The sequence below is a fragment of the Spermophilus citellus genome (assembly GCF_964194105.1).
Source record: "Spermophilus citellus genome assembly, chromosome: 9".
Taxonomy (NCBI): domain Eukaryota; kingdom Metazoa; phylum Chordata; class Mammalia; order Rodentia; family Sciuridae; genus Spermophilus; species Spermophilus citellus.
The window spans coordinates 62,240,200-62,253,440 of NC_138191.1; the positions used below are offsets into that span (position 1 = coordinate 62,240,200).

General features: G+C 36.9%; 1 protein-coding gene across 2 annotated transcripts; it reads left to right on the top strand.

The window, feature by feature from the left end:
* The first annotated feature begins 251 nt into the window (after positions 1 to 251).
* LOC308656514 (guanylate-binding protein 5-like) lies at positions 252 to 12,019 on the top strand. 2 transcript variants are annotated; one of them, XM_081307690.1, is made up of 11 exons: positions 252 to 438; positions 2,217 to 2,425; positions 3,553 to 3,680; positions 4,847 to 4,956; positions 5,213 to 5,406; positions 5,773 to 6,015; positions 7,274 to 7,554; positions 8,261 to 8,473; positions 9,072 to 9,174; positions 9,494 to 9,675; positions 11,067 to 12,019. In XM_081307690.1, the coding sequence occupies exons 2-11, from the start codon at positions 2,236 to 2,238 to the stop codon at positions 11,184 to 11,186; spliced, it is 1,764 nt and encodes a 587-aa protein (XP_081163816.1). In that variant the 5' UTR covers positions 252 to 438; positions 2,217 to 2,235; the 3' UTR covers positions 11,187 to 12,019. The 2 variants fall into 2 exon arrangements, with proteins under 2 accessions (XP_081163816.1, XP_081163817.1); XM_081307691.1 differs by lacking the exon at positions 8,261 to 8,473.
* The last annotated feature ends 1,222 nt before the right edge of the window (positions 12,020 to 13,241 follow it).

Below are 13,241 nucleotides of genomic sequence, written 5' to 3' on the forward strand. Positions count from 1 at the left end.
GATAAATATCATCTGAAGCTAGTTCAAATAACACACACTTGAAAAACCTGCAAAAGTTCTCAAAGTTTTCCTTCAGTAACACAATGCAATTTCTGGGAAATCATGCCAAATATTTTGAAACCTTCCACCAGAGGACGCTCAGAATATCCCCTCTGCAACTACCTAGTCACTGAATTTGCTCTTTGGTTTCAGTTTTGTAGAGAAACTTTGAAAACCCCTTGGACTTTTGCCATGCTTACATTTCATATTCAAATACTCTGCTGGGAGGCAGGAACTGGGGAAGAAAGAAACTCCCCAGGATTGGAGGAAGAGCTCATCAGAACTCATCACAGCTAAACTAAAGGACAACTGTTGAAACTCACCCTTACCAAGCCTTCCTGAAAGCAGATTTTCTGCCATTTCTAAAAGCAGATTTTCTCTCTGCTCTAGATTTTACAGGTAAGTTAAAACTGTGGGCAGGTGGTGGGGGGCAAAAGGGAGGAAGATATTTGCAATGTTCAGGTATTTTTAAAAGTATTCCATCCAGGATAGGGTGCAAATTTTTCTGAGATACTACAAAATGAACCCATTAAAGTCTAAATTGATGTGTAGCTAGATAACAGAATTCATTCAGTGTCTGCTAAGTTTGTTTCCTGCTTAATTAGACACAATACCAGTGGAGGCTAGCTAGAACTTGAAATGTCTTAATATGTTTTATTCCAGAGGACACAAACAGGTTGAGTTGTAAATGGCAGAGTGGCAGTTGTGTGTGTGGCTTGAACACAGTAAATATTCCAAGATGTGTCAGAGATTTGGCTCTTTGAAAAGCACTAAAGATGCTATACAGATCACACCTGGGAACAATATAAAAAACACTATTACTGATATTGATACACAGAGCTATTCTTATTCATGAAGAAGTCTAAAACTTCAAAGCTGTTTTCTCCCACATTAGTAAGTTCACCTCAAAGCATGAGAATTTATACGTCTCCAATGTCTGAATACAGATTTGGTTTACAAATATCTGCTTTGTAGCTAATTATTGTAGATCATGATTGGAATTTTCCCACATCTTTCTAATCTAAATATGATTCTAGCCCCTGCTATATGTAAGTCAGGCAACCAGAATTCTACTAATATAAAAATACCAATATTGCAGTAGAAGTGGGTTGGAAGGGAAAGACATCTGGCATATGGAATTTCCTGCCTCTGAATACATGGGGCGGTACAATTTGTGAATGGACTTCCTACTATTTGGTCCCAAGCAGCAGTTTCTGTTCTAATTTGTCTTTCATCAGGATGGTTGATGAGAAAGGTCATTGGCTATGAGAAAGGGAGAGAATGGGTCTTCATGGTCATCAAAACCAGCAACAACAACAAAGAAATCCACAGTGTGTATAGTCTGCTAGCAAAAAGAATCCAGATGTTTTAATTTTAAGACTTTCATGAAAAATGAATTCAAGCAGATAGTGGATTTTTAGCTTCAAAATGATGATTTCTAAAATGGAAAAAATTAAAAAAAACCCTCTCCTTATGGCATGACAGGTCATAAAAACAACTATTTGCCTTTACGTTTCACATAGCTTTAAAATATTTTACCAAAGACTCCTCAGGTTACAGGAGTTGATGCCCAGAAGTAGAAAATTAGTGGTGAAAAATTATTAAATGAAATTTTTTTCATTTATATAAACAGTCATAAAATGATAACACTTTGAAGTTTTGTTTCTGTAAAAGAAATTATTAACTAAGTAAAAATCCCTTTGAAAAGTATAGCTTGAATAAACACTTAAATTTATTGGAAAATGCAACATAACGGCATAGAATTGTTTAATGCAATGCAGTCTAGACATGGACCTAAATAAGAGAAAAGCAAAAATTTATATATAGCAAATAATGAAAATAAATTTTCAAAATAGGGATTTTAGGAGGTAAAAACTGAGAAACATGAGTAAATCAAAATCCAGTGGAATGAGATAGATGCAAAACATCAGAGGGTAAGATTCAGAAAATTAATTTTTCTTTGTTCACCAGCTATTTAAGAACAAGCAGGGTAGCTGATGGCTGGCCTAGGACCTAGTTTACCTTGGTGCTTTTAGCTATTTCTTTTTATGTTTTGTTTTGTAATGTCTTCAGAAACAGGCCACGCTGGAAAACAGTTATATTTTCAGGTTCAGTAAGCAAAATGTCTTTCTCTGCAAGGGCTAATATTTACTGCCCATCCCATCTCTTTCTTCCAGACTAAGTAACATCCCAGACATGGCCTCAGAGACCTACATACCAGGCCCCATGTGCCTCATCGAGAACATGGAGGGGCAGCTAGTGGTCAAGCAGGAAGCCCTGCAGATCCTGTCGGCCATCACGCAGCCCATGGTGGTGGTGGCCATTGTGGGCCTCTACCGCACAGGCAAATCTTACCTGATGAACCAGTTGGCTGGGAAGAAACAGGGTGAGTGACACCAACAAAGCTCTGCTTAGCCCTCTGTCTACTCCACTGAGGACACTCTGCATGGGGATGGAGGGGAGAAAGTTAGTGTCAGGGAGGAACAGTGAAAACTAATGTTTAGGCCATAGTTAGGCCTTTGAACTTGGAGAGATTGTTTTAAAGACCTGAGACAGAAGGAAACAATTTTATTTGGCTGCAGCCAGGTTCAGAGGGCACAGCTTTTGCTGTAATCAATCAATCCCCTGAATCCTGAGTTCAGGTAGTTTCAGAATTGTATACCCAGCATGTAAGGGGAGGGGCTCAGAAGTTCACAGTCTGCAGAAGATCACATAAAAGCAGCTTTTTATTTTACTGTTTTGGGCATGTTAACCCTTCAAGGATAACACCTGAGAACGGGAGACTTCTTCTCCCCTTTCTTTCCTCCCCTTGCCAGCTATTACCATGGAGCCCAATTGGTAACTTATCTTAGAAATGTAGACATCTCTGTGAAGCCTCAGCTCAACACCAGAGGCCTCATTTACACATTTCTACAAACTACTATACTGGATAAATGTTTGTAAAGAACTAGTAAGGGGGTGTCCAGCACCTGGAGTGCTGATTTCTTCCAGGCTAGTGACCAAGTAAGATAGGGCATCACAAAAATAGAAAGTTTACCTACATTAAACTCTTTTGTAGAGATTCTTTTGCTGACAGTCTAAAATCAACCATGGTGAGGATTTCTGGAGAAGCTCAGTTAAGATTTTCTGTGGAGAAAGGGGTGCCACTATAAGATAAAGGGCAGATTTCTGTCCCTGACATATAAACCCTTTTTAAAAATGTTGACCTTAATGTCTTTCTGGGAGAAACACAATATATTCCTCTCATAAGGAATAAGACATCAATGAAATAATTTCCATATGTGTAATTATAAACTTTAAAATTTTACTTTTTTATTATTATAAAAAACATAAAAATTTCCCACTTATGGAATTTGACTTTATTTCCCCATTTCTCTATTGTAATGGAGCTCAACACTCGTATTTTCTGCTGTTTCCTTTTGTTGCTTTCCTTAAACCCTAACTCAATTATCAAGAAAATACGCGAATTCTAGATCCCCTTCTCTGTGACGACCCCTGCACTCCCCTATGCAGGCTTCTCTGTGGGCTCCACGGTGCAGTCTCACACCAAGGGAATCTGGATGTGGTGTGTGCCTCATCCTGAGAAGCCAGGCCACACCTTACTTCTGCTGGACACTGAAGGCCTGGGTGATGTAGAGAAGGTAAGGACAGAGGATTCTTTTATGATTAAACTCCTTATCACTGAACACAATTTGTACAAGGAGTTTTTCATTTGGTTTTTGCTTTTATGAATTTCTATTTCCACTTGACTGGACTATATTGCCCCTCATTTTTTCTTTCCATTTTCAATAGTGTTTGGAAGCCTCTAAGTGAGGAAATATATTTATAATACAGAATGAGTATTAGAAGAACTACACTGATGTTTTGCTTAGTAGTTTCCAGATGCATAAATGGTGCAAATAAAATCACATTACAAGCCTGGTCTTGCACTGAATATGGTTAGTAGTGGGTTGAAGATGAGATAAAATTCTATTCAAATCAGGACTCTGGCACTTGTAACTCTCTGACACTGACAAGAACAGTAGGTCTCCCTGCATCTTTTATTTTTTTCTTTAGAATTATTCAACAGTACACCCATAGGTCTTGTCTAACACATGAGCCTTTTCTAGTTGTATGCTAGTAAGTATTTAACAACCAGCTCATAGAAAAAAAGAAAGACTTGACTATTCCCTAAATATTTTTATCATAACTAAATACAAGCTACTCAAGTGAAGTCCCTAAACTCAGACTTAGGAAGAAAGGTACATAGTTGGATCTTATAAGCTGATTTTTGTACCAAACCAAACTATCTCTTGAATGTCTAGTGTTTTTTATATTTTGATTTTGATTTTTACTTCTGACTTATCAAGATGCAAAGATGTTAAGACAAAATTTCATCTTCTGTTTACTCATATACAAAATAGAGATATTAATTATGAGCTCATCTTATAGCATTAGAATTAGATGTCTAAGATTGGTAATATTAACTCCCTGTGGATAATAATTATTTAATAAAATAGATATATGGATTGTGCAGATAGGCCAATTTTGTTTTGATACCTGGAAAACCTTCATTTTAACTACTCTGCTTCCCCCATTAACTTTGACTACACCATTTGCAGTTATCTAACAGTAGCTAAAAGAGGGACTTGGGAATTAGAAATATATGCATTAGTATAAAATTATAAATGAGAAAGTTATGCAAGTTCATGTGTCTGACAATCACTTGTGTTTTCCCTGCTTAGCATTTGTATATCAGGATTCTATTTTTAATGATTGTGCATTTGGGAATGCCGTTTGATATGACTTAAATTTGTTTGACTTCTAGGATGATAATAAGAATGATACCCAGATCTTTGCTCTGGCAATCCTTCTGAGCAGCACCTTTGTATACAATACCATGAACAAAATTGACCAGGGGGCTATTGACCTACTGCAGTATCCTTGTGAGGTTCAGGATGGCACCAAAGCCACAGAGAACACCACTCACCAGCTGCAAGTCTGTGAAACTTTGTAAATCCCCCAAATGAAAATGGGTAGACACTGAAGGTACAGACAAGAGCCCTCATATTCTCTGATGAGAAAATGTTTACTTGGCTGGTTGCCAAGTGGAAAATGCAGGTTTGGGGAACATGGGATCAAATATGGGCTTAGATGCTGTGCTATTTCTGCTAGTTTTCCTTAATCATCTCAGCAATGTGACAGAACTGACAGATCTACTCAGGGCAAGAAAGTCGCTTGATCTTGGAGACGAGGATGCTGATGACATTGTAAGCTTCTTTCCAGACTTGGTGTGGACTATAAGAGATTTCTACCTAAGCCTGGAAATAGATGGACAACTCATGACAGCAGATGAATACCTGGAGAATTCACTGAAGATAAAGAAAGGTAATTGGGCTTCTGTTTTGAAAAGAGGAAGAAAAGTAACCCAAGAAATGATATGTTTTGGGTAGAAGGCTAAATGTATATTTTTCCTATTTATCAACATAGCTGTTTTTCAGAATACATAATGAATATTATTAATTTTCAGTGAACTCATAGGCTCAATATCAAACTTTATTACTCCCTTTTCTTGGGAAAAATATTCTTTCCTTTTTTTCCTTTTTCTGATTAAATACATTTACTCTGTTTGCTTAGGGTATATGAAGATATATTTAACTGAGGATCACCAAGAAAAAAGACACATATTCAAGGACAATGTATTAAATCGAGTGTAAATTCTAAAGAAAATAAATCCTGTTTTTCCTTCTCCAGGTAGTGATCAAAGAACACAAACTTTCAATTTGCCTCGTCTGTGTATTCAAAAGTTCTTTCCAACAAAGAAGTGCTTTGTCTTTGACACACCCACTCACCAGAAGAAGGTCTCCCAGCTAGAGACACTGCAGGATGATGAGCTGAGTCTTGAATTTGTGCAACAAGTGGCAGAATTCTCTTCCCACATCTTTACCAAGTCCAAGATCAAGATTCTTCCAGGAGGCATCAAGGTCAATGGCCCTCGTGAGTACCTCTTCAAGGATTTTCCTTCTACTCAGAATAATGTGTAAGAGATATATAGGAGGGTCCTTGTTGTGCCAACCTTGAGAGATACATAAGCAGTTACCAAAATTATAATGGTGCACATTTTCTTGGTGATCCTCAGTTAAATATATCTTCAAATACCATCATGCAAATCATATGCACCATGTAAACTTATAGTGAATATGAAACATATCTCTGGTATTTGTTTTAGTAATGCCTTTAAGGTTGCATGAAATAAGAAAATGAGGATAAGATGAAGTTAAAGATGTTGTATCCTTCCATCTTCCACTGTTGACCTATATTAGGTCATATGTGTTGGCAGCATTTGTTTAACAAATATATTGGATTTTTAAGGTATGTTGCAAGGTTTGAAGGCACAAATTATAAATATATTCCTTTTAGAAATGCAACTTGGTTGATACAATTGTTGAACTATGCCCCAAGTGGTCTAGCGCCTCTAAAAATATCTAATCACACTTCTTGCTGTAGCTTTCCATAACAACTCTATGTTTCACAGCTTTGTAAATAATCACTATATTATGCACGGAAGTGAAGTGCAAATGACAAAGAAGTAAAACAAGGAAGTTCTAACTAAGAATAAAGGAATATTGTTCTAATTTATTCAATTTGCCCTTTTTCAGGGAATGGCATCTCCCATACCAGTGTATGTATGTATATATGGAGATACCATACCAGTATATATATTTGCATATGATTTGCATGATGGTAACTGCTTATGCATCTCTCTCTCTCTCTCTCTCTCTCTCTCTCTATATATATATATATATATATATATATATATATATATATAATTAGTGAGATCCTAAGCAGCTAGGAGACACCCTGTCTGAAAAAAAAAACAAACTTAAAAAGTGCTGGGATGTGGCTCAGTAGTTAAGTACCCCTGGGCTCAATTCCTAGAACTATATGTTTCATGAATATGCATGACTTTTATATGATCATATGCTTATTTCTCTGCATAGAATTAAATAATGATATACATCTAGACATTTTTCCTGTCTTTATCCTCTGACTCCTATTTCATTTTCCCAAGAAGGAAATACCTGTATTCTTAATTTCACTATTTCCCAAAGGAATTTGTCTGGGACACTTGGATCCTATTCAGAATGCTGAAAATTTGGGGGTAATACATTGTTCAATGAATGGTCTCAGAATTAATGACATAGATCATAGACTTTTTCTACAGAGAACACAAGCATCTCTTCCTTCTGTGCAGGTCTAGAGAGCCTGGTGCTGACCTATGTCAATGCTATCAACAATGGAGATCTGCCCTGCATGGAGAACGCAGTCCTGGCCCTGGCCCAGAGAGAGAATGCAGCTGCAATAAAAAGGGCACTTGCCCACTATGACCAGCTGATGGGCCAGAAGGTGCAGCTGCCCACAGAGACCCTCCAGGAGCTGCTGGACCTGCACAGAGCCAGTGAGAGAGAGGCCATAGAAATCTTCAAAAAGAACTGTTTCAAGGATGAGGACCAAAGTTTCCAGAAAGAATTAAAGGTAATTATTTATTTTTCTTGTTCATGGGCATTGGGTTAATAAAATGAACAATACTGCTATGAATGATACAATAGGAATGGTTTAAGAAAAGCAATTCCTTCTATATTGAAAAACAATGGTGATCATTAATGTGGCATGATATACTTTCCTTCTGAAAACAAAAACGTGTAAATATTCTGGGACTTTTACAGTCTGAATTTTCACATAGTCACACAGCTCACATTTACCATTTAACATCCATGGAATTAATTTGATTGATTGATTCATTCCTTTAAAACATTTGCAAAATATTATTCTTGTTTTTCATTAATTAAGCAGAGAAAAACTGTCCTTTGTATCTACTAAATTACAATTAGGATTAATAGAATAAACTGACATCATTCCAACCAATTATTCAAATCTATTTTCTGCTTGATGTAGGAAAATGTTGGAAAACAGTAGGCTGCATTTAAAATGAGGGCTTGAAGCTAGGGGTCTGTGGTCTTAAGATCACATTTAAGCAGAAATTAAAAGACACAGGAATTTCAGAATATTTCATAGACAAATGTAAATATTTTTCATAGACTCTCATCCTTGCAACTTCCTCCAGGATTGCTGGCAAGGGTATAGTCCTTGGAATTTTTAAGAAAAACAGAGACTTTAAAATATAAATTTCAGAAGTACTGAGGTATGTTTAACACCTCTGTGGGTTCCTGTCCCTTTGAAGACCCTACTAGAGGCAAAGCAGAATGACATTTGTAAACAGAATGAAGAAGTCTCTTCAGATCGTTGCTCAGCTTTGCTTCAGGATATTTTTGGTCCTCTGGAAGAAGCAGTGAAGCAGGGACTTTACTCTAAGCCAGGAGGCCATAATGTCTACCTTCAGAAGACAGAGGAGCTGAAGGCAAAGTACCATCAGCAGCCCAGGAAAGGAATACAGGTATCCCTGGTTCTGTCTATTAATTATGGGAATTTCTGGAGCCTCTCTAATAAGCCATGAGGATAGGAGAAAGGAAATGTCTAGAGGAATAGAGATGAGAATTGATGTCTCTGCCTCAGACTCACTGTCACTGAATGAGTATGCAGGGGTATTTTGTGCTTGCTATTTAGTTTCAAGTGTGAACACATTCCAGAGTTGAAACAGTGTCAGCAATTCTCCTGCTTCCTTTTGATGTTCCAGCACTTCTTCATTATTGTGCTCCATTTTCCTCACTATTGGCTCTATTTTCAAAAAGGCTTGCCCGACATGACAACAAAGAGATACCACTGGGTGTGAGGTCAACCGATCCTTACTACCTTGGTGACAGAGCAAACACTCTTGTTGCAGTGAGTTTTTTTCATCTAGTGGTGTTGGGTGCTCTTAATTGCCCTGACACGTTCTGAACCCCACCTGTGGAGAGGCTTGATGGACATCTCCATCAGGTACAGACAGAGCACCTTCTAAGAGGAAAAGATGCCTTATGGAACAAAAAACGTGATTTTATCACCTTGCCAATCACCACTGCCAAGTTCTAACTGTATGTTTTTGGTGTTCCTAGGCTAAGAAAGCTCTGCAAAAGTATTTAAAGTCCAAAGAGTCTGTGAGTAAAGCTGTTCTACAGACAGACCAGGCTCTCACAGCCAAGGAAAAGGAGATGAAAGGTGAGAAGAGAACAGAAACAAAGTAAGAGAGACAAAAAAAAATGTCAAAAAATGTGAAATTCATATATTCTGGCCCAGCTGAGATCATTCAACTAGAATAAGACAGGCAAAGAGGTGTCCTATCCCCACAGGTACTACCTGAGTATGGCAGGATCAGGTGCAATATGGTTATCTTGAAGGAAAAACAGTGCCAGGGAATTTTCTCTGTGGGATGGAGCAATAACAAATAAGAGTGGGAAGCCCAAGGGAGGGACAGAACAGTTTTCCAGGGTTTTTTGTTTTGTTTTGTTTTGTTTTACCTTTTTTTCTTTCTCTTCAGAGGCACGTATAAAAGCAGAGGCTGCCAAGGCTGAAGCAGAAAGGCTGCAGGCGATTCGTAGGCAGAAACAGCAAATGATGGAGGAGAGGGAGAGACTCCATCGGCAGCAAATAAGACAAATGGAGATAGATAAAGCAAACTTTCAGGCACAGCAACAGAGGGAGCAGGAACGTCGACTCCAGGTATTGATTAATCGTTGCATCTCAGGATTGTGTTTCTGGCCCTTCCCTAAAAGGATGAGGGCATGAAAGAGTGGCCGTTGGGGAGATGCAGACTGCTATGGTGGCTCAAAGTGGGGTCTGTGGAGCTAGACAGCTGGGTTTGCATCAAGCTCAACTTTACCAAATGCATGGTTTAAGCAAGCTATTTATTTATTTTCTTTGTGTCTCCTTTACTTCTTGTATAGAATGGAAATGACAGTTTCATATATTTTATATTGTGATAATGAAATGCATTAGTACTTGCATTTAGAATGGTATTTGGCATAGAGTAAAAATTTAATTTTTTATATATAGACTGAGGCATTTCTGTCCCACAGTGATTAGCCTTTTCTGTTAATTTGTTAATTGACTGGTCAATCCTTTGTCTTGATCATACCTTGTTACATCAACTTCATATCGCAGTGTCTTTGCTCTTGTCATCGCTGGTTGATGACCTTGAACTCACAATGCTTGTTTCATCAAGTCCTTTAGTTTATCATCACTCAATAAGCAGGAGTTCTTCTCTCCCAAGCACTGTACAAAGCCCTCTGCATGCATTCTCTCATCTTATCTACTTACTGTGAAGCAGAACTATTTTGTCCTCAGTTTTAAATGAGGTAATCGAGGTCTCAAGGAAATAACTAAATGCCAGTATCTCAGTCTTGTGAGTCAATGAAGCTGTCTTTCCAGTGAATGGGATCCACAGTGTTGCTGTTCCCAAGATCCTTGGAGAATTCCTATGTAAGCACCTCAGACAACATCCCAATCTTGCCCTGACTTAACATGGAAACTATGGCTACCCATTTTTTTAGTAACTACCCTGTGGCATTTTGGGGATTATAGCTTTTTCCTGAAAGGCATTATTGGCAATCTTGGTGTTTGATCTGCTCAGTCTTTTCTTGTACTTTTCCCTCCAAAGTATATTGACCTGGAACATATCCCTCATCTAAGGTCCAGACTCCTCTCCTGATTGCATATCACCTAGACATTATGCTTTTGTTTCAGTTTCTTCTCTTACAAACATAGTCAATATTTTCCTAAAAATTGGAAAGAGATAGGGATAGAGAATTGAGGTCAAGATGTAACGAAGATTACTGAAGGAAATTGTGTAGTGTAATTGGGAAGGGAGCCCTGGGATGGAATTTTAGAGACAGCAACATTTCAGGGACTGAAACAATGTTTCTGGAGGTAGAGGAAGACCAAAGTGAATAAGTGAATACAGAAGTAAGCTGGAGGTAAATTAGTGGAAGAGGGAGATTCAGGTACTGTTTATTGTTCCTGTGAATTAAAGGAAATAAGGACAAGTCAAAAAGCAATCAAAATGAAGCAGACCTTACTTTTTGCTAAGTATTATTATGACTATTTTCACTTAGGAAGAAGCCCAGAGGCTCAAATTGATCCATCAAGCTCAAATTGCAAGATTTCAAGCTCAGATCCAGCAGCTCCAAAGCACAAGGCCTCAGCCACAACCTGATCTATGTTTGATACTCTAAAATGCTAAACATTAAAGCTTCCTTTTCTTATTTCTTCTCACTGAAGACACAAAGGAACAAGAAACTAAAGAACTTGGGACAATCAACATTTAAATGCCTAGTCTTCTGCCTAGTCTTCCAATTTGTCTCTAGGTATTGCAAGTTACCCAGATGTCTAGTTATTGCAAATTACTACATGGGCTCAGTCAAATGGAAAGGTACCCAGGTCTGGGGTCAGTATGGCTTCACTTCTGCTGCTGGTCACATGCTGGATACCATCAGAGGGAGGCACCAGTGGTAAAGTAGGAACAATCTGCAGTTCTCACCTGGGTGGAGACTGCTATTCTATGGGCAATGGTACAAATCATCAGCACTGTCAGTTCACTTTCTGCAAAGAGAAATCCCAAGCTGAAAGAAAATAATGTTATCATGAAAGGGAGATCTTTAGAGGATGAAAAGAAATACTACTGTGGAAATTGTGTCATAGGCTTAAGGACTAAAGAGAAAGCCTTTTCCTTTTACTCATCCTCAATAAGTCATGACTTAGAGCATGTTATAATAGGTAACAACTTATTTGTGACTTGATATTTTTGTGGTACATTTTTATAATCCTTTAGCTTGTAAATAGGAGGCATAAGTAATAATGTGTAATTAGCCAAAATTATAATGGTGCTCATTTAATTTTATACTTGGTATAATGCTAAAGTTAAATCATCATACCATATGAGAGCCTGCTGGCATTTTTTAAAAAGTATTAATTGTATGGGCTGGGATTGTGGCTCAGCAGTAGAGTGCTCGCCTAGCATGTGTCAGGCCCTGGGTTCCATCCTCAGCACCACATAATAAATAAATAAATAAATAAATAAATAAATAAATAAATAAATAAATAAATTGTGTTCGACTACAACTAAAAAATAAAAAAAAATTTAAAAAGTATTGATTGTACAAATGTATCTGTTAGTACCTAGTTTTAACTATGAAAATATTTTTAAACCATAACTCTATTGCTTTGCTTTTATGTCTCTCAGTATATAAAATTCTATGGGGAAAGCTTCTGAATTTCCCTCAGAAGATCAGGAATTACTTTAAAACTGGAACTAAAATGCTTTTTGCAATATCTTTTTGTTTTCTGTTTGTTGTGTTTAACTCTAGTAAAATATGCTTTAAAAATTATAGGACCACCCAAAAAGCTCTAGTTTTTTCCTCCCTTATAACTGTTTACTTATGTAAAGATTTTACTTTGGGTGATATTATAGGATCTTTAAGTTTTTTTTTGAGTTCCTCAAAATATGGTTTACTCATATGCAAAAGAAATACACATTAATGTTATTGACTATACTTTTTCTTATGCTTTGGAGTGTTTTATTTCTCTGAATTTCTCATAGTATAGCAGCAATAGTAAACATGTATGATTTATTTATTCCTTAGCATCATAAATAGCTAATAAAAGCAGGTAATATTTTGTCAGGTTTCACCATGTGCCTGTTGTGGTCACTGTAATACCTCATGCATTGTTCACAAAATCCTTTGAGCATGCAGTATTGCTTTATTACAATTATCATTACTTAAAATATTTCATATTTATTAGTGTTATTATTATTAAAGTTATTACTTTTAAGACATTCAAGATAATTAAGTCATCTAGAGGCAATGCTGCAGAAGGCTTTTCAGATCTGGACCCTTCATCTTAAAACTGTTTTTCTTGTCTTGCTTAGTAAGACAATATTTCTATAAATATTAAGTAATATGTTAAAATCTAGAGAACATTACTAAAATAATGAAAACCAAAATCAGAGTGTCAAAACAGTGAAAAAGTATTCAACACAAAAAGTAAAGAGACTGTTAAAAATAAAAGTTAAAAGTGTGGTAATGACTCTTGAATATACAGATCACCAATAAAACAGAATAGAAAGTCCAAAATAAACTATGTAGGAAGCATGGAGAGTAAAGGTGAAATTCTAAATAGAAAGATACAGCTGCATGGCCACTTAGAAAGAGATCATGTCAGAACCAGATCTTATATCATACACTAAAAACAACAACAAGAAAAAGAGTTTAAAGTATAAAATGTAAAAC

Excerpts from the sequence above, each read along its gene's own strand:
- LOC308656514 (XM_081307690.1), top strand. The coding sequence starts at position 2,236 with ATGGCCTCAGAGACCTACATACCAGGCCCCATGTGCCTCATCGAGAAC. Across the intron at positions 6,016-7,273 it reads CATCAAGGTCAATGGCCCTC|GTCTAGAGAGCCTGGTGCTG; the intron begins GTGAGTACCTCT and ends CCTTCTGTGCAG. Across the intron at positions 7,555-8,260 it reads GTTTCCAGAAAGAATTAAAG|ACCCTACTAGAGGCAAAGCA; the intron begins GTAATTATTTAT and ends GTCCCTTTGAAG.